This window comes from Coregonus lavaretus, assembly GCF_964263955.1.
Source record: "Coregonus lavaretus genome assembly, chromosome: 19".
Classification (NCBI taxonomy): Eukaryota; Metazoa; Chordata; class Actinopteri; order Salmoniformes; family Salmonidae; genus Coregonus; species Coregonus lavaretus.
This window is the reverse complement of record NC_140006.1, coordinates 39482058-39500686: the sequence shown is the minus strand read 5'-3', so window position 1 is coordinate 39500686 and position 18629 is coordinate 39482058. Positions and strand designations below refer to the sequence as shown.

The window sequence follows — 18629 nt, the reverse complement described above, 5'->3', positions numbered from 1 at the left end:
CATGTATGTATGATGTGTTATTCACAACACCTAAGAGACCTAAGAGAATTACCTGTGGAGAAACTGATTCCTATGGTCGTCCTCTTGTTGCAGATGTTCGATGCGAGAATGGATATCCAACCTCTACCAATTGTAAGTCTAATGCAACAGTAGGAAAGAGAACATAATCAACTGAAACACATTCTTCACAGGTTTTTGTCAAGAGTGAGAAAAATGACTTATTATCTTTAAGTTACATAGTTTTACTTGTGAGTTACTGAAAATGCTACTGTAAGCCTCATTTGATTCTAAAGATTAACTAACATGTCATCCCATTTAGGTTACTGGTGTAGTGTATTAAGAATTATGACTTTGCTAATGTTTTCAAGTGGAACCTGAGAGGATGTTTATTTAGTTTCAGAGGGAGTTGTTTTAGGGTGACACCCCATAGAACAGACAGGGAGTGTGTGTTGTAGACAGGGGATTGGACAGTAGAGGGAGCCACCCATATTTTGGAGAATATTATAAGTACTGGGTTTGAACAAAGAACATTAGAGCGGACATTGTAATTTGGAAAACACTGCTCTCCGGGTGATCATGACATCTGTAAACTTATGCTGAAATCTTGTGATATGAATAAAACGTATGATCAAAGCTCAGTATAAGCGGACTCCTTTGTTTAACAGCATAATTAGCAACATTGACTCGACACTACACTGGCAAAACTAATATCTGGTAAGTGTTTATGCATCTCTACACAGTTAGTTATTAAACTCAATCAAACTTCAATGGGGGTTTTCTCAGTGTCAGATATACATGAATAGAATCAAGAAATGTTGAGGGCAGTCCCATAAATGCTTCCATTAGTTGTAGTGAGCCTCTATTCTCTTATGTAACTACAACAAGGTGGTGTATTTTCTTAAAAGGGCCGTTGAATCAACGCAACACACCCAAATCTGCAGCAAATCCCCTGGAAGAGAGGACTTCCCACGTTGGCCACGAATGAAGATTGTTTGTGATATGTTTGATAAAATTGCTTTTACATTTGGTTCATGATATGGAATGTGCCTTACAACACACGGTGTTAGTAGGGGAGCAGAGAGGAATGGAGGACCACCATCTTAGGATAGGAGGCTGTCTGACAAGATTTAAACAATCCTTCTGAATGATTAAAAAGTAATGAAAAAGACATGTTGAATATGATAATGGTTAGGTAAACAATTGATGAAACAGCTGATCAGTGATACACTTGATATTGATCCTCCATTCATTTAAAGCAGCAAACTACTGATAGTCAATGAAAGTCAAATCAATTGAATGTACGGTATACAATGGACATGGATGCATGTAGAAAATATCATGGCTTGGATCTATATAAAATATATAATTATACATTTGTGTGTGCTTTTATATGCGTATGTTGGTTTTACACCAAATCATTTCACAAACAAATGTGTCAAACACAACACACAGCAACAGTTGACAGTAACCACCAACTAACTATCCAGAAACATATTCAGAAGATCAAAACACAGAACTCACCATTAAACATATTTTAATAGTTTGAACAGTACGATGAATACAATCTAGTGGAAGGTGAAATCTGAAGATATGGTCTTCATAGAAGAAGGTGGACACAGACATGTCAAAATTAAACAAAAATGTCTGAATATATACATTTAATATGATAAAGCTTTGTGGATCTTTAAGATGTTCTCCTCTATTTGGCAATTGGCACCATATCAATTCAAAGCATCAGCATGTTTTTCTTTACAGTTTTGGTATGTCAAAAGGTAACAATATCATACTTGGTAACTCACAGACTTTCCGTGGTTGAATTGGCCAACAAAGTGTTACAAAATTGGTGCAATTCATACTGAAACTGTAAATATTTGTTTGAACTTTGGCATGTGTCTGCCAAATAAATATTATTTGGCCTATGTATGCCTTAACATCTGCTTCATGACTTCAATATATTTCAAAGCCTGCCCTCTGGAATTTACAGTTTCTCTCAATTGATTTGAAGGGAACAAAGGCCAATGCTCTTAAAACTGTTCATTCAGACATCGAAACATACTTCTAATTTAGCAAAATAGCCCATTGTCATTGCAAAATCCAATATTACTTTCATTTTCAATATATCTCTTTAAATCAAATAGCTCCATCAAAACTACACACGTGTCAACAATTGATTAGTTCATATCTTAACACAACATTCTTTTTGTGTGGATTCATATTTTCACAGGAACATACTCATGGACATTTCCTAAAATGAATTGTTAACAAAAGCACAATATGGCACCTTGCATGACAGCAGTCATTTACATTTCTCAACATGGATGCATCTGAAACAGTCTCAAAATGATCAAATACTAATAACTTTGGTGAGATGTTTACAGAAAATAAGAAATATTTGGAAGTAGTTGTTGGCCCATTTGACAGTTTCATGGGTCTTAACATAAGATTGTTGTTTAAAAAAAAGAATGAAACACATCATTTCAGATTTGAACAAAAACAATATAAAAAACAATAATATTTAAATGTTAATATATTCACTTTCTTTCCACTGTAAAAAAAAGCCTTTGTTGTCAATTGTGACATCTTGTATTTTCCCACAGTGCCGCGCAAAAGCACACGTTTAAGATCCACCCCTGACAATAATGACCTTGGTTACATTTTAAAAGCCCCAACTCAGACGCACACTCCAGTTAGTTCATTTTAGTTCATTTCTCAGTGTACATGTAACACCAGTGGAGAGAATGAAGGAAATACCACTGTATGTCATTATCGTACTGCATATCTGGTCCTACAAAGTTAAAGGTAAGGAAGGTATTTTGATATACACTATTCATTCAAAGAAAATTGCATTTTGTATTCTTTACATATATGCAATTAATTGTGTGCACTGATCTTTTTTCTTAAGGCAGTGCCTATATTTGGTGTCACGTGTAATTAATAAATAGGCCTAGTACATGGCAGAAACACTCATCTATTAATTTCTTAGCCAAGATATACTGTATTTGTTGAACAAAGGTCATTGTGCAGACAAATGATGGATAATAATAAATGTATGTTCTGTCATTTTCCAGCTCAAGAATCTGGAAAAGGCTGTCAAAGACCCCAACTGGACAATGGCTTTGTTGACCCGGAGCAGGAAATGTACCAGGATGGCATGACCTTGACCTATGCCTGTGATAGAGGTCTGAAGACACCAATGGAAGGGTGGTGGGGGATAATCAAATGTGAGAATGGTAGATGGTCTGATAGTCCTCTGTGTAAGGGTAAGTACTGTCTGCTCTAACCTTGATCTACAGCAAAGAGTCTTATGTGGTGTAAAAACTTGCTTCCGTCCCTCTCCTCGCCTCGAACCAGGGACCCTCTGCACACATCGACAACAGTCACCTTCGAAGCACCGTTACCCGTCGCTCCACCAAAGCCGTGGCTCTTGCAGAGCAAGGGAAACGTCTACTTAAAGGTCTCAGAGCGAGTGACGTCACCGATTGAAATGCTACTAGCGCGCACCGCTAACTAGCTAGCCATTTCACACCGGTTACATAGGAAAGAGGGGATTTTGGTGTGACAGGACATATGATACATTTGTGTTGTGAACAACATTCAGTATTATCATCTCTTGTACTTCGTTGTCCTTTGTTTCTTCACTAATCATTGTTTGTACTTTATCTTCACAGCCAGTCGTTCTTGTGATGCGCCTCCTCAAGTGGACCATGCAACCATCGTTCAACAATATCAAAACAAGTTCAGAGATGGATCAATAGTGGTTTATAAATGCAAAAAATCCTACATGATGGAGGGGAATGCAAATATATTATGCCTTTCAGGAGAATGGACCTCAGCCCCCACATGCAGTGAGTACTGACTGAAAGGGATAGTGCCAAATTTCGGCAATTAAGCTACTTACCCAGAGTCAGATCAACTTGAGCATGCTAGCCGTTCCGGTAGACTTCCAGTCACTGAGCTAACGCTAGTTAGCATTGGCTCGCAACATTACCTCTAACTGGACGTAGAGATATACCATTTATATCCATTATTTCATTTAGTTGTGGCCAAAACTGTGTAGTGTGCAGTAACTGCTTTAAAGCGAATGTTATTAATCATGTTATATCATTGCATGTGGGACGTGAAGAAGGCCACAGCACTTCTGGTGACAGAGGGAATGGTGGCACATCTAGTGGAGGATATTGATAATGAGATATTCCATTAAAAAATATCCTATTCCTACCTCAGTTTAGTTCAGCCAGTCATAAATATTGTAACAAACCTGGCATTGATAAGACCGATTGCAGGTACCGTAATGCCACAGTATTCTGCTATATCTAAGTCATAGCAGGTGAATTAATTAAAGACATAGTGTGAATGTATAATGTTATTTGTAAGAAGTGCTTAGGTCTCTATTCAGTCTGTATCGCTGAAGCATTACAGGTTGCACGCTAGAAATGTAAAGCTAATTTCTGATTGAGGCGACACATGCAGCGTTTATAGTGAACACAGTCTCTGCTAACGTGGGAACATTGCCTTTACATTTCAATCAGGCTGTAACGCTGCATTTCCACGATGCGGATTGCAAAGAGGCCTTCATTTCATGGCCTTCCTCACTCAAAAACGAATGCAGGAAAAGTCAATGTAAAATATAACATGCTGTAGAATCAATGTATTTTTTTACGTCTTGCTGTTTCCAATGTCTAATGCCACATTTCCTACCGGGTTCATTTTTACATATATCTACTGTAACTGTCTCTAACAGGTGATGAGTCCTCACCCAATGTCAGACCCACTGCCAGACCACAACCTAGTGGTCCATTTTTACCTGGTAATTCAAACCTTCTGTTTTCCACTTTTCACCATTAGACGTATTTTTATAATCTTATTTAGTGAACCAAATAGAAGCTAGTCTGGTAACACTTACTTAAATCCTCCTATTGTAATGCTTTATAATTAGCCTGTGAGCGTCATAAAGCAAAACATGTTAAACGTGAGTGTTCGTAGATAGCTTTTAATAATTTGTAGCTCAAACCATTCTGACTCCACAGACGTTTTTGTAAAAAAGACCCGGCCCCGGGCCCCTTTGGGATCCGCTCTTGTCTCACAGACACCACTCTAGCTCAGCCCTCGTTAATCACACAGGTTGGTACTAACCGATGCAGAAGAAATAGACGAATCCAATGGTACAACCCGGAAGTCTGTAGCTCAAATACACTCTGTTAAAAAGGGGTTAGAAGTCCTAAATCACGCCGGTGGGACGGTGGGACGGTGGGACCCACTCACGGTGGGCCCAGGGTAGCTCAGTTGGTAGAGCATGGCGCTTGCAATGCCAGGGTTGTGGGTTCGATTCCCACGGGGGGCCAGTATGAATTTTTTTTATACACTCACTAACTGTAAGTCGCTCTGGATAAGAGCGTCTCCTAAATTACTAAAATGTAAAATGTAATTAATTTGTTTTGTCTCTGTATGCATAGAATTTTCAACTGGCTGATATTTAGTCCAGATCATTATGACATGATTACAAGAGACATAAAGGGGTCGTACATGCTAATGACAAGTCTTATAATGCATTATAGCTGTATCCTAATGCATTATACCTAGATGCTTAGAGTTAAATGTTACCGCATTTCCTTTCACCTGGCAGTGGCCTGGTTTATGAGCTGAAATGTCTCAGAACAATATGTGCATTATCCTTGTAATCCTGAAGAGCTGTAATTGTTCTTCAGTTGATAGGTGTGGAGCGAAGCCAACAGTTGATAATGGGGATTTTATCACTGTCCCTGGAAGCAATCAAATGGCACTGACCTACAAATGCATTAACTATTACAAACTTGTGGGCCCAGAGAAAGTGATGTGTCGTAGTGATCGAAAGTGGTCAGAGCTACCCACTTGTAAAGGTAAATAAATGATGTTTTTGCTAAAATTAACAAGATACCATCACACACCTAATTGTCTCATAATATATCAACCTTCATTAACACTCTTATATCAACTCTTTATATACCAGCTCCCTGTACCATTGAAAAAAATAAGTTTGACCAGCTGGATCTTCCAAAAGATATGTTTGTGAAGGAAGGAGAGAGTCAAACATTTCTCTGTAAAGGTCATCTCTATTACAGACCTCTTTTTGCTGATGTTCGATGTCAGAATGGAGATGTGACCATTGACGGATGTACATGTATGTATGATGTGTTATTCACAACAAAAAGAAACAGAATATACTGGACTCAAGCAACACAATGTTTTCTTTCTTTATCAGTTGTTTATTATTTAGTTTAGTTCATTGTTTTTAATGTGTACTGTAAATGAGTCACTATAACATATATTATCACAAACTCAATGTCTTCCCTCATAATGAATAAGCCTTCATTAACACTTTCATATTCATTCTCTTTTGACAAAGGGGGCTGCAAACTGGAACCAAGACGTCATCATTGGCTGGGTCTTGCACAAGATATGTTTATAAAGGAAGGACCTAAGAGAATTATCTGTGGACGACCTGATTCCTATGGTCGTCCTCTTGTTGCAGATGTTCAATGTCAAAATGGAGAAATAACCAGTTCCTCTTGTAAGTCTAATGCAACAGTAGGAAAGAGAACATAATCAACTGAAACACATTCTTCACAGGTTTTTGTCAAGAGTGAGAAAAATGACTTATTGTCTTTAAGTTACATAGTTTTACTTGTGAGTTACTGAAAATGCTACTGTAAGCCTCATTTGATTCTAAATATTAACTACCATGTCATCCCATTTAGGTTCCTAGCTAAACTAATATCTGGTAAGTGTTTATGTATCTCTACACAGTTAGTTATTAAACTCAATCAAACTTCAATGGGGGTTTTCCCAGTGTCAGATATACATGAATAGAATCAAGAAATGTTGAGGGCAGTCCCATAAATGCTTCCATTAGTTGTAGTGAGCCTCTATTCTCTTATGTAACTACAACAAGGTGGTGTATTTTCTTAAAAGGGCCGTTGAATCAACGCAACACACCCAAATCTGCAGCAAATCCCCTGGAAGAGAGGACTTCCCACGTTGGCCACGAATGAAGATTGTTTGTGATATGTTTGATAAAATTGCTTTTACATTTGGTTCATGATATGGAATGTGCCTTACAACACACGGTGTTAGTAGGGGAGCAGAGAGGAATGGAGGTCCGCCATCTTAGGATAGGAGGCTGTCTGACAAGATTTAGACAATCCTTCTGAATGATTAAAAAGTTATGAAAAAGACATGTTGAATATGATAATGGGAAACAATTGATGAAACAGTTGATCAGCGATACACTTGATATTGATCCTCCATTCATTTAAAGCAGCAAACTACTGATAGTCAATGAAAGACAAATCAATTGAATGTACGGTATACAATGGACATAGAAAATATCATGGCTTGGATCTATATAAAATATATAATTATACATTTGTGTGTGCTTTTATATGCGTATGTTGGTTTTACACCAAATCATTTCACAAACAAATGTGTCAAACACAACACACAGCAACAGTTGACAGTAACCACCAACTAACTATCCAGAAACATATTCAGAAGATCAAAACACAGAACTCACCATTAAACATATTTTAATAGTTTGAACAGTACGATGAATACAATCTAGTGGAAGGTGAAATCTGAAGATATGGCCTTCATAGAAGAAGGTGGACACAGACATGTCAAAATTAAACAAAAATGTCTGAATCTATACATTTAATATGATAAAGCTTTGTGGATCTTTAAGATGTTACATCTAGTGGAGGGGACCACATTGACTCTATCGGTAATCTCATCCAAATGAGATATTCCATTAAAAAATATCCTATTTCTACCTCAGTTTAGTTCAGCCAGTCATAAATATTGTAACAAACCTGGCATTGATAAAACCGATTGCAGGTACCGTAATGCCACAGTATTCTGCTATATCTAAGTCTTAGCAGGTGAATTAATTAAAGACACAGTGTGAATGTATAATGGTATTTGTAAGAGGTCCTTAGGTCTCTATTCAGTCTGTATCGCTGAAGCATTACAGGTTGCACGCTAGAAATGTAAAGCTAATTTCTGATTGAGGCGACATATGCAGCGTTTATAGTGAACACAGTCTCTGCTAACGTGGGAAAATTGCCTTTAAATTTCAATCAGGCTGTAACGCTGCATTTCCACGATGCGGATTGAACTTTTTTCAAATCTTTAAGATGCTATTGTCATTTAATGTAATTCTGTCCAAGGATAATATTTAATATATTTTTTAAACATTTCTACATGTTCTCCTCTATTTGGCAATTGGCACCATATCAATTCAAAGCATCAGCATGTTTTTCTTTACAGTTTTGGTATGTCAAAAGGTAACAATATAATACTTGGTAACTCAGACTTTCCGTGGTTGAATTGGACAACAAAGTGTTACGAAATTGGTGCAATTCATACTGAAACTGTAAATATTTGTTTGAACTTTGGCATGTGTCTGCTAAATAAATATTATTTGGCCTACAGTGGGGGAAAAAAGTATTTAGTCAGCCACCAATTGTGCAAGTTCTCCCACTTAAAAAGATGAGAGAGGCCTGTAATTGTCATCATAGGTACACGTCAACTATGACAGACAAAATGAGAAAACAAAATCCAGAAAATCACATTGTAGGATTTTTAATGAATTGATTTGCAAATTTTGGTGGAAAATAAGTATTTGGTCAATAACAAAAGTTTCTCAATACTTTGTTATATACCCTTTGTTGGCAATGACACAGGTCAAACGTTTTCTGTAAGTCTTCACAAGGTTTTCACACACTGTTGCTGGTATTTTGGCCCATTCCTCCATGCAGATCTCCTCTAGAGCAGTGATGTTTTGGGGCTGTCGCTGGGCAACACGGACTTTCAACTCCCTCCAAAGATTTTCTATGGGGTTGAGATCTGGAGACTAGCTAGGCCACTCCAGGACCTTGAAATGCTTCTTACGAAGACACTCCTTCATTGCCCGGGCGGTGTGTTAGGGATCATTGTCATGCTGAAAGACCCAGCCACGTTTCTTCTTCAATGCCCTTGCTGATGGAAGGAGGTTTTCACTCAAAATCTCACGATACATGGCCCCATTCATTCTTTCCTTTACACGGGTCAGCCGTCCTGGTCCCTTTGCAGAAAAACAGCCCCAAAGCATGATGTTTCCACCCCCATGCTTCACAGTAGGTATGGTGTTCTTTGGATGCAACTCAGCATTCTTTGTCCTCCAAACACGATGAGTTGAGTTTTTACCAAAATGTTATATTTTGGTTTCATCTGACCATATGACATTCTCCCAATCCTCTTCTGGATCATCCAAATGCACTCTAGCAAACTTCAGACGGGCCTGGACATGTACTGGCTTAAGCAGGGGGACACGTCTGGCACTGCAGGATTTGAGTCCCTGGCGGTTACTGATGGTAGGCTTTGTTACTTTGGTCCCAGCTCTCTGCAGGTCATTCACTAGGTCCCCCCGTGTGGTTCTGGGATTTTTGCTCACCGTTCTTGTGATCATTTTGACCCCACGGGGTGAGATCTTGCATGGAGCCCCAGATCGAGGGAGATTATCAGTGGTCTTGTATGTCTTCCATTTCCTAATAATTGCTCCCACAGTTGATTTCTTCAAACCAAGCTGCTTACCTATTGCAGATTCAGTCTTCCCAGCCTGGTGCAGGTCTACAATTGTGTTTCTTGTGTCCTTTGACAGCTCTTTGGTCTTGGCCATAGTGGAGTTTGGAGTGTGACTGTTTGAGGTTGTGGACAGGTGTCTTTTATACTGATAACAAGTTCAAACAGGTGCCATTAATACAGATAACGAGTGGAGGACAGAGGAGCCTCTTAAAGAAGAAGTTACAGGTCTGTGAGAGCCAGAAATCTTGCTTGTTTGTAGGTGACCAAATACTTATTTTCCACCATAATTTGCAAAGAAATTTATAAAAAATCCTACAATGTGATTTTCTGGATATTTTTTTCTCAATTTGTCTGTCATAGTTGACGTGTACCTATGATGAAAATGACAGGCCTCTCTCATCTTTTTAAGTGGGAGAACTTGCACAATTGGTGGCTGACTAAAAACTTTTTTCCCCCACTGTATGTATGCCTTAACATCTGCTTCATGACTTCAACTGTCACAACTTCCGCCAAGGCTGCCTCCCCTCCTTGTCCGGGCAGGTTTCGGCGTTCGTCGTCACCGGCTTACTAGCTACTGCCGATCCCATTCTCATCACTCCACTTGTCATGTCTTGTCTTGTCAATCACACACACCTGGTGCTCATTCCCCTAATTAGTATGTGTATACGTGTTCCCTCTGTTCCCCTTGTCTTTGTGAGAGATTGTTTCATTGTGAGAGCGAGTAGCTCGGTTGAGGTACTCTTCCTGTTATTGCCAAGGTGGAATATTTCCCTTGTGATAGTTTTGTTTTGACGCTAGGTGCGTTTTATTTATGTAAACGGGATAAACTCTGGACTTCGGTGTTTTACCTCCTGCGCCTGACTCCTTCATTCACACCTCGTCAAATCAATAGATTTCAAAGCCTGCCCTCTGGAATTTACAGTTTCTCTCAATTGATTTGAAGGGAACAAAGGTCAATGCTCTTAAAACAGTTAATTCAGACATCGCAAAACATACTTCTAATTTTACAAAATAACCAATTGTCATTGCAAAATCCAATATTGCTTTCATTTTCAATATATCTCTTTAAATCAAATATCTCCATCAAAATTACACACGTGTCAACAATTGATTAGTTAATATCTTAACACAACATTCTTTTTGTGTGGATTCATATTTTCACAGGAACATACTCATGGACATTTCCTAAAATGAATTGTTAACAAAAGCACAATATGGCACCTTGCATGACAGCAGTCTTTTACATTTCTCAACATGGATGCATCTGAAACAGTCTCAAAATGATCAAATACTAATAACTTTGGTGAGATGTTTACAGAAAATTAGAAATATTTGGAACTAGTTGTTGGCCCATTTGACAGTTTCATGGGTCTTAACATAAGATTGTTGTTTAAAAAAAAGAATGAAACGCATCATTTCAGATTTGAACAAAAACAATATAAAAAACAATAATATTTAAATGTTAATACATTCACTTTCTTTCCACTGTAAAAAAAAGCCTTTGTTGTCAATTGTGACATCTTGTATTTTCCCACAGTGCCGCGCAAAAGCACAAGTTTAAGATCCACCCCTGACAATAATGACCTTGGTTACATTTAAAAAGCCCCAACTCAGACTCACACTCCAGTTAGTTCATTTCTTAGTGTACATGTAACACCAGTGGAGAAAATGAAGGAAATACCACTGTATGTCATTATCGTACTGCATATCTGGTCCTACAAAGTTAAAGGTAAGGAAGGTATTTTGATATACACTATTCATTCAAAGAAAATTGCATTTTGTATTCTTTACATATATGCAATTAATTGTGTGCAGTGATCTTTTTTCTTAAGGCAGTGCCTATATTTGGTGTCACGTGTAATTAATAAAAAGGCCTAGTACATGGCAGAAACACTCATCTATTAATTTCTTAGCCAAGATATACTGTATTTGTTGAACAAAGGTCATTGTGCAGACAAATGATGGATAATAATAAATGTATGTTCTGTCATTTTTCAGCTCAAGAATCTGGAAAAGGCTGTCAAAGACCCCAACTGGACAATGGCTTTGTTGACCCGGAGCAGGAAATGTACCAGGATGGCATGACCTTGACCTATGCCTGTGATAGAGGTCTGAAGACACCAATGGAAGGGTGGTGGGGGATAATCAAATGTGAGAATGGTAGATGGTCTGATAGTCCTCTGTGTAAGGGTAAGTACTGTCTGCTCTAACCTTGATCTATAGCAAAGAGTCTTATGTGGTGTAAAAACTCAGAAGACTATCCCTTTAGGTATAGGAAAGAGGGGATGTTGGTGTGACAGGACATATGATACATTTGTGTTGTGAACAACATTCAGTATTATCATCTCTTGTACTTCGTTGTCTTTTGTTTCTTCACTAATCTTTGTTTGTACTTTATCTTCACAGCCAGTCGTTCTTGTGATGCGCCTCCTCAAGTGGACCATGCAACCATCGTTCAACAATATCAAAACAAGTTCAGAGATGGATCAATAGTGGTTTATAAATGCAAGAAATCCTTCATGATGGAGGGGAATGCAGATATATTATGCCTTTCAGGAGAATGGACCTCAGCCCCCACATGCAGTGAGTACTGACTTAAAGGGATAGTGCCAGATTTCGGCAATTAAGCTCTTCTCCTACTTACCCAGAGTCAGATGAACTTGAGCATGCTAGCCGTTCCGGTAGACTTCCAGTCATTGAATCGCAAAACTATGTCTAACTTCCTTCCTACTGGATGCAGAGATATAAAACTGGTATCCATGAGTTCATTTGACTCTAGGTAAGTAGAAAAGGGGCTTAATTGCCAAAATATCACACTATCCCTTTAAGATCCAACTGATTTCTTTATTCTGACATCTGTACTGTATTTTTGTGTCACTGAAGAGAGCAGCAAAGTATTAACTTTGAGTCCTCTAGAAGGGTTTCTAATAGTATAACCACAGGTTTAAAAATGACCATAACCCTTGTTTCTTAGCCATTTCATGGAAAAGGCTAAAGTGAGCCAATAGCATTTCATGTAATAATCCCATTTTCCTCTATCAACATGAACCAGGTTGACTTTCACATTACATTGTATCTATCTGTCTCCAACAGAAATCATGGATGGAAGCAGCTTACACAGCATCAGACCCACTAGCAGACCCGTTAGAGTTACAACAGGTAATTCAAGCCTTTTAGTTGCTGATCCTCATCGTACCAACATTATATAAATTGAGGCCGAAACTGTGTATATAACCGCCTTAAAGGTCCCAATGCAGATGTTTTTATCTCAATATCAAATCACTTTTTGGGTAACAATTAAGTACCTTTAATGTGATTGTTTTGAATTAAATGGTGAAAAATAAACAAAAATAGCCTCTTTAGCAAAGAGTAATTTCTTAAGAAATAATTTTATTAGCACTGTCTGCAAGTGGTCTGAGTGGGGAAGGGAAAACTGAAAACTTGCTGTTTTTGGCAGAGGTTTGGAACTCTCTTTCTTATTGGTCTATTAAGTAATTTTCCGCAAAAACTCCATCCCACCAAAACTGCCTGAAATTTCAGGTGAAATTTTCATACAGCTCTTACACTAAAAGGACATTATCACAATTTTCACAGTATTATTCCAACCTAATGCTCAGCGAACAATGCAGGCTCCGATGTCAAGTGGATTTTCCAAGAAGGGACAGGCCATTGTGACAAACAAAATCTGATTAGCGGAGAAGTGCCGTATTTATTCACCAGGACAGGCTAAAATCAAATTAACCTAGTAGGTATCAGGTTAATTACTAGGTTAACTTGATCTCAGACTTAGCCTGTCCTGGTGAAAAAAGACGGGGCTTCTCTGTCAATCACATTCTTGTCTATCACTATGGCCTGTCCCTTCTTGGAAAATCCACTTGACATCGGAGCCTGCATTATTCGCCCTGCATGCATTACAAAGGGAACTAATTATTATAACTCAAATAGATATTTTAGATCAGTGGTTCCCAACCAGGGGTACTAGGACCCTGGGGGTACTTGGCCTATCCACAGGGGGTACTTGAGAAGACTCATGAGACCAGAGGCCTACTGGTAAAATGCACGAGGGCGTACTTCAGGGGTACTCCGGGCAGAGCAAAATTCTGTTGGTGGTACAGTAACCAAAAAAGGTTGGGAACCACTGCTTTAGATCATTCAGATTTTATTTTGGAACGTTATAGTTTATCTGGCCAACTTACTCAACCTGTAGAAATGTAACCCAACACGATTTCGCTTTGACTGCTATACAAACTCTTTAATGCTTTGCGATTTTCTGCCACTGGAAGTTTCCTATACAAGGTAGGCGATGCTGAACGATTTGGCAAGGCAACTGTGCGTAGAGCCGTAAGAAGAGTCTGCCTCCCATTGAATAGATTTTTTTATGTCTTTGATGCATCCCCTGGCCATCAAGCTGTCCTTATAATCAAGGAGGACTTTTACAGAATGGCAGGTACAGTAGACTGTTGTCAGTTGACTGCCAGCGATGCTTTGCTAAGACTAGGCAACATGATACCAATTATAAATAGCCTAATTCATCCCGCAGATTTTCCAAACATCATTGGTTCTATAGATGGGACACATCCTCATTCAAAACCCTCTGGAACAAATGAAGGAGAAAATATTTTCACAGCATAAACAGGTGGCTATTGAATACTGTAGCCTATACCTTCACTAAACCAAAATCATTTTCAGAAACAGTCATTAAACTCAATGATCTTCCTTACTTCTTTGGTCAGATGATCTGTGACTCCCATGGGGTTACAACTAAACATAGCACACATTGTTGCACGTGTTGTCATGAAAAGCATTATGAATTAAATACGTTATTATTCATCCTACATAGGCTATGGAATGGCCTACAACTGCAATTATGACATAGGCTACTACAATTTACATATTAGGCCATTACCTTGACACTTAATATCACCAACGTTGCAATAACAGTGCTCTATAAAGTGAAAGCATTATTACGAATCACCCATGTGTGTAAGCTAGCCCTATTAGATATTGGAATCGTGCCACTTCACCTGTGCATTTACTCTGTCGGCAATTTTCTGCCAGGCTCCCTCTCTGGATTTTGCGGCGGGGGACATATTACTTTTTTTTTTGCTAAATATGTGAATATATTCCATGTACTTTGTTACAATTATTTCCTGTTCTAGACTTGTGAAATATCAGGCTTTTGTCTTTTGACTCCATGTCCATCGGTTTTTCTATCGTCAAAACATGAGGACCTTTTGGAATGTTGCCAGTTCAAGCAATCTGAGCTTCGCTTAGCCTAATTACTCAAATGAGAAGCAGCCGTTCTAGAAAAAGGAAATCCAGGACTCCCTTATCTGGTGAAGAGAAGAAGCAGGATATGGTCAGGAATCCCCCCCCCCCCCCCCCCCCCCCCAAAAAAAAAGAAAAACATGTGAAGCTTGTTTTACTCCAATGTTTAAAAAACAAAGTAAATATAAACAAACACTATACAGCCTCAAAACATGGTTCAAACTATAATTTTGATATAATGGATGGTCAGTCCTTACATCCATAGCTCTGTCTATCAATTTGAGAGTAGTTATATTTCTCCAGCCCCATCTCTCAGCTTTTTACCAAAACAGTGGAGTGGAGTGGAGGACTCTTTGTTATTGTTTCAACTGCGGATTGCCACTTTAAAGGTGATTTGGGGGGGAAATCTTTAACTCTGCATTGTTGGAAAAGGACCAGTAAGTACGTTTTTTACTGTTAGTCTACACCTGTTGTTTACGAAGCATGTGAAAAATGAAATGTTATTTTAGTTTACATGCCCCATTCACTTGTGGTGGCTAAAGTTAGCAGAAGTTTGTAGTGGCTGTTTAAAGAAATCAGAACCATGGATTACTTTTTTTGGACCCACAGACTACTTTCAGGGTGAGGAAGCATCTAACATTAAGTTGTGAAATCCTGAACTTCCCCTTAATCAAAAATCTAATCAAAGGTTATTGGTCACGTACACAGATTTTCAGATGTTATGGCATGTGCAGCGAAATGCTTGTGTTTCTAGCTCCAACAATGCAGTGATACATGGTAATAAAACAAATTAAAATAAATCAACAATACACACATAATCCAGAAAAATAAAGAAATAAGAAATATCACAATATTTTTTTATATGCTGCTATACTGTAAAGCTTAGCTGGGTCATTCATTAAAGACATAATGGGAATGTATTGTTTAATTTTAAAGGGGTCTTTTCACAGGTTTCCTTGCTGAAATCTAAACTAATGCAGGTAAAGTCAATAACAACAAATGGAACCTATGGGAACTATTAATTTGTGCTTGCTGAATTCAATCTCTAATACCGCATTTCCTACCAGGTTCATTTTCACATCTACCATAACTCTCTCCAACAGGTCATGAGGCCTTGCGGAAGTGTAGGGAAGGCCAGTTTCAGTGCAATAACAGAAGGTGTATACCGACCATCTGGAGGTGCGATGACGACGACGACTGCTCAGACAACAGCGACGAGGAAAACTGTGGTAAGTCAAAAACAAAAAAAACTTTCTGAAATCTACCAATTGCCTAGATACCTTAATATGCTAATGTAGCTAGTGGGGCAAGGCTATGCTTTCCTCTGGAAAAGAAGAGAAACAATTCCCTTTTTCTATGAACCAGTCATTCTCAGTACAGACACACCTCTGGCTAGGTGTATTTTGTATCTTAGTTACAATAGTTGTACTTAAATAAATGTTACAGTAGGCCTATTTTTTTCTCTCAAAATATGAACTACCATGTCATCCCATTCAGGTTAGGAAAATGTGGATCCATAATGGGTAAGTTTTTGTGCATCCCTACACGGTGGATTGCAAAACTCGTAAGAGTTTACAGTATTCATTTATTATGATTTCTAGTTCAGGTTGTTCATGATGAAGATGTGACTTATTGAAAGACGTGTGTAAGTGAGGACGATACCTTGTCCATTTGTTCACATATCACAACATATGTGTTTTTCTTCACAGGGCTAGGAACAAGAGAAGAAGTGCAACAATAGATTGTTTAGGATATAACTGATAAAGTTGCTTTTACATTTGGGTCATGATATAGAATATGATTTATAGCACAAGTGGTTAAAATGGAGGGGAGCAGAGTACGGTTCCATCTTGATCTCCATCATGTTAGGAATGGATAGAGAAAATAATTTGGAACAATTCTACAATTCTGAAGTAATTCAAGTTGAGGATAATAGGACATTGTCAAAACAGTTCCCCCACATCACATCAGCCTCTGTTGCGGTTATACAACTGTTGATGTACTGTGTGTTGGACAATAAATGAAGGGGGGTCTTGGGGCTTCGGGGACAAAGAAATCATCAGCAATACACTTCATTATTCTCATCCGTTCGTGCTGTGGAGAGGAACAATGGAACGATCAGTAAAAGTAAAATGACTTGTGCTGTAGAGAACTGCTCATGACTGAATTAAATGTAGAAACAACACTGAACCTTTATGTCAATAAATGATTTAAATACAGTAAATGAATGTATACGTGGGACACTATAAATTATCTTCCTGTATCTTGCACATGGTTTTCTTTATTTAGAGGTTGTGTTGGACGGACAGAGAGAGAGAGAAGTCGAGTTTATTTAAGCAATAAGGCCAGAGGGGGTGTGGTATATGGACAATATACCACGGCAAAGGGCTTTTCTTAAACACGACGCAACGCAGAGTGCCTGGATACAGCCCTTAGCCGTGGTATATTGGCCATATACCACAAACCCCTGAGGTGCCTTATTGCTATTACAAACTGGTTACCAACATAATTAGACCAGTAAACATAACTGTTTTGTCATACCCGAGGTATATGGTCTGATATACCAAGGCTTTCTGCCAATCAGCATTGAGGGCTCGAACCACCCGGTTTATAAATGCACATTAATGAACATGGTGATCCCCTATAAGGCAACATACAGTACATCCCCAGACAGAAACCCATCATATGTATCAAGCATCTCAAAGTAGCAGTGCTGATTTAGGATCAGTTTAGCCTTTTAGATCATAATGAATAAGATTACCTGGACAGGGGGGTGACCTGATCCTAGATCAGGACGTTTTATACATACAGGCTGTTCCCTCCTGTCCATTGTAAAAGAAACAACATGGTATGAGGAAGTAACCGGGTACAAACAATTCATTTGAAAGACAGAGGTAGTACATGATATACATTATATACAGAATACTTTTAAAGATTGATTCAGAAGTGGTTGACCTCATGATACACTGATTAAACAGACCTTTCTAGTTTTGAGGAGCCCGCTGGGTGTAGGGACGTCACCCCTAAACGCTGATCCTGGATCAGTTTTGCATTTTCCCTGCTGATGGTGTAATTGGTTATGGCTACGATTGGGGGAGGGGAATCTGATCCTAGATCTGTACAGGAGAAACTTCACCCCGGAGCAACAGGCTGAAAACACCTAGATTCATTATCACAATAAAGTTCTGTGGTAACTGGTAAGGAACATGTGGAATACTATGGAACTTGATTTGAATGGGGGTAAATGCGTTGTGTAATACCTTGATTCAATTTAAATTGTGAATAAATATCCAGATTACACCTGTAAGATTTAGACTTACAGCCAGCTCATTGGAAATGAGTTGGAGACACCTGTTCTGGAATTACCTTTTGTATGGGGACAATCAGGCTCCTGTCACAATATACATCACTCACTCACACTCATTTCATGGAATGACAGAGATCTTAGGCTTTTGTGTGACAAGAGAAACTTTAAAAAGTGCTCTTTGAAGATAAGCAGCCAATTTGATAGAAGACTTGGGGCTCAATCAACGTGGTGCAACGTTTGGACGGTTGCAGATAGAAATATCACAAATGCATCTGACGACATTCCCTGTTCCACACGGCTGAGAGCTAGGTCTGATCTACACCATCTGTTTCAATCAGAGCGTTCTGCCCTGAATAAGCTGCAGGGGTTAAAAGAACATGGTTACACTTTATTTTAAGGCTAGCTACATAAATACTTCATAACACATTCATAACCCATTCATAACCCATACATAACC

At 38.5% G+C, this 18629-nt stretch overlaps 2 protein-coding genes and 2 long non-coding RNA genes across 6 annotated transcripts; 3 read left to right on the top strand and 1 right to left on the bottom strand.

The window, feature by feature from the left end:
- The first annotated feature begins 50 nt into the window (after nt 1–50).
- Nucleotides 51–1371, top strand: LOC311146440. The gene is made up of 2 exons (XR_014614675.1): nt 51–714; nt 906–1371. It is a non-coding gene; the product is annotated as an uncharacterized lncRNA (long non-coding RNA).
- A 1317-nt stretch (nt 1372–2688) lies between these two features.
- On the top strand, nt 2689–7399 carry LOC311146193 (complement factor H-related protein 1-like). Its single transcript, XM_084182694.1, has 9 exons — nt 2689–2799; nt 3069–3260; nt 3669–3845; nt 4742–4807; nt 5706–5876; nt 5987–6157; nt 6383–6547; nt 6735–6757; nt 6949–7399. The coding sequence occupies exons 1-8, from the start codon at nt 2739–2741 to the stop codon at nt 6740–6742; spliced, it is 1011 nt and encodes a 336-aa protein (XP_084038820.1). The 5' UTR covers nt 2689–2738; the 3' UTR covers nt 6743–6757; nt 6949–7399.
- Nucleotides 7400–11217: 3818 nt separating this feature from the next.
- On the top strand, nt 11218–17128 carry LOC311147158 (complement factor H-related protein 1-like). 3 transcript variants are annotated; one of them, XR_014614759.1, is made up of 7 exons: nt 11218–11326; nt 11596–11787; nt 12004–12180; nt 12691–12756; nt 15969–16094; nt 16363–16429; nt 16575–17128. XR_014614759.1 is itself a non-coding variant. In XM_084183794.1 (7 exons), exons 1-6 carry the CDS (start codon nt 11266–11268, stop codon nt 16365–16367), a joined length of 627 nt encoding a protein of 208 aa, XP_084039920.1. In that variant the 5' UTR covers nt 11218–11265; the 3' UTR covers nt 16368–16388; nt 16575–17128. The 3 variants fall into 3 exon arrangements, 2 of the variants coding, with proteins under 2 accessions (XP_084039920.1, XP_084039919.1); XM_084183794.1 differs by having other exon boundaries at nt 16363–16388; XM_084183793.1 differs by lacking the exon at nt 16363–16429.
- LOC311147160 lies at nt 17112–18586 on the bottom strand. The gene is made up of 2 exons (XR_014614760.1): nt 17846–18586; nt 17112–17687 (listed from the first exon to the last, which is right to left on the bottom strand). It is a non-coding gene; the product is annotated as an uncharacterized lncRNA (long non-coding RNA).
- Between the last annotated feature and the right edge of the window lie 43 nt (nt 18587–18629).

What these genes read in the sequence shown, in the direction of transcription:
- LOC311146193 (XM_084182694.1), top strand. Translation starts at nt 2,739, where the DNA reads ATGAAGGAAATACCACTGTATGTCATTATCGTACTGCATATCTGGTCC. An exon ending in TGATAGTCCTCTGTGTAAGG is followed by an intron (nt 3,261 to 3,668) that starts GTAAGTACTGTC and finishes TTATCTTCACAG; the next exon opens with CCAGTCGTTCTTGTGATGCG. An exon ending in TAGTGGTCCATTTTTACCTG is followed by an intron (nt 4,808 to 5,705) that starts GTAATTCAAACC and finishes ATTGTTCTTCAG; the next exon opens with TTGATAGGTGTGGAGCGAAG.
- LOC311147158 (XM_084183793.1), top strand. Translation starts at nt 11,266, where the DNA reads ATGAAGGAAATACCACTGTATGTCATTATCGTACTGCATATCTGGTCC. An exon ending in TGATAGTCCTCTGTGTAAGG is followed by an intron (nt 11,788 to 12,003) that starts GTAAGTACTGTC and finishes TTATCTTCACAG; the next exon opens with CCAGTCGTTCTTGTGATGCG. An exon ending in GACCTCAGCCCCCACATGCA is followed by an intron (nt 12,181 to 12,690) that starts GTGAGTACTGAC and finishes TGTCTCCAACAG; the next exon opens with AAATCATGGATGGAAGCAGC.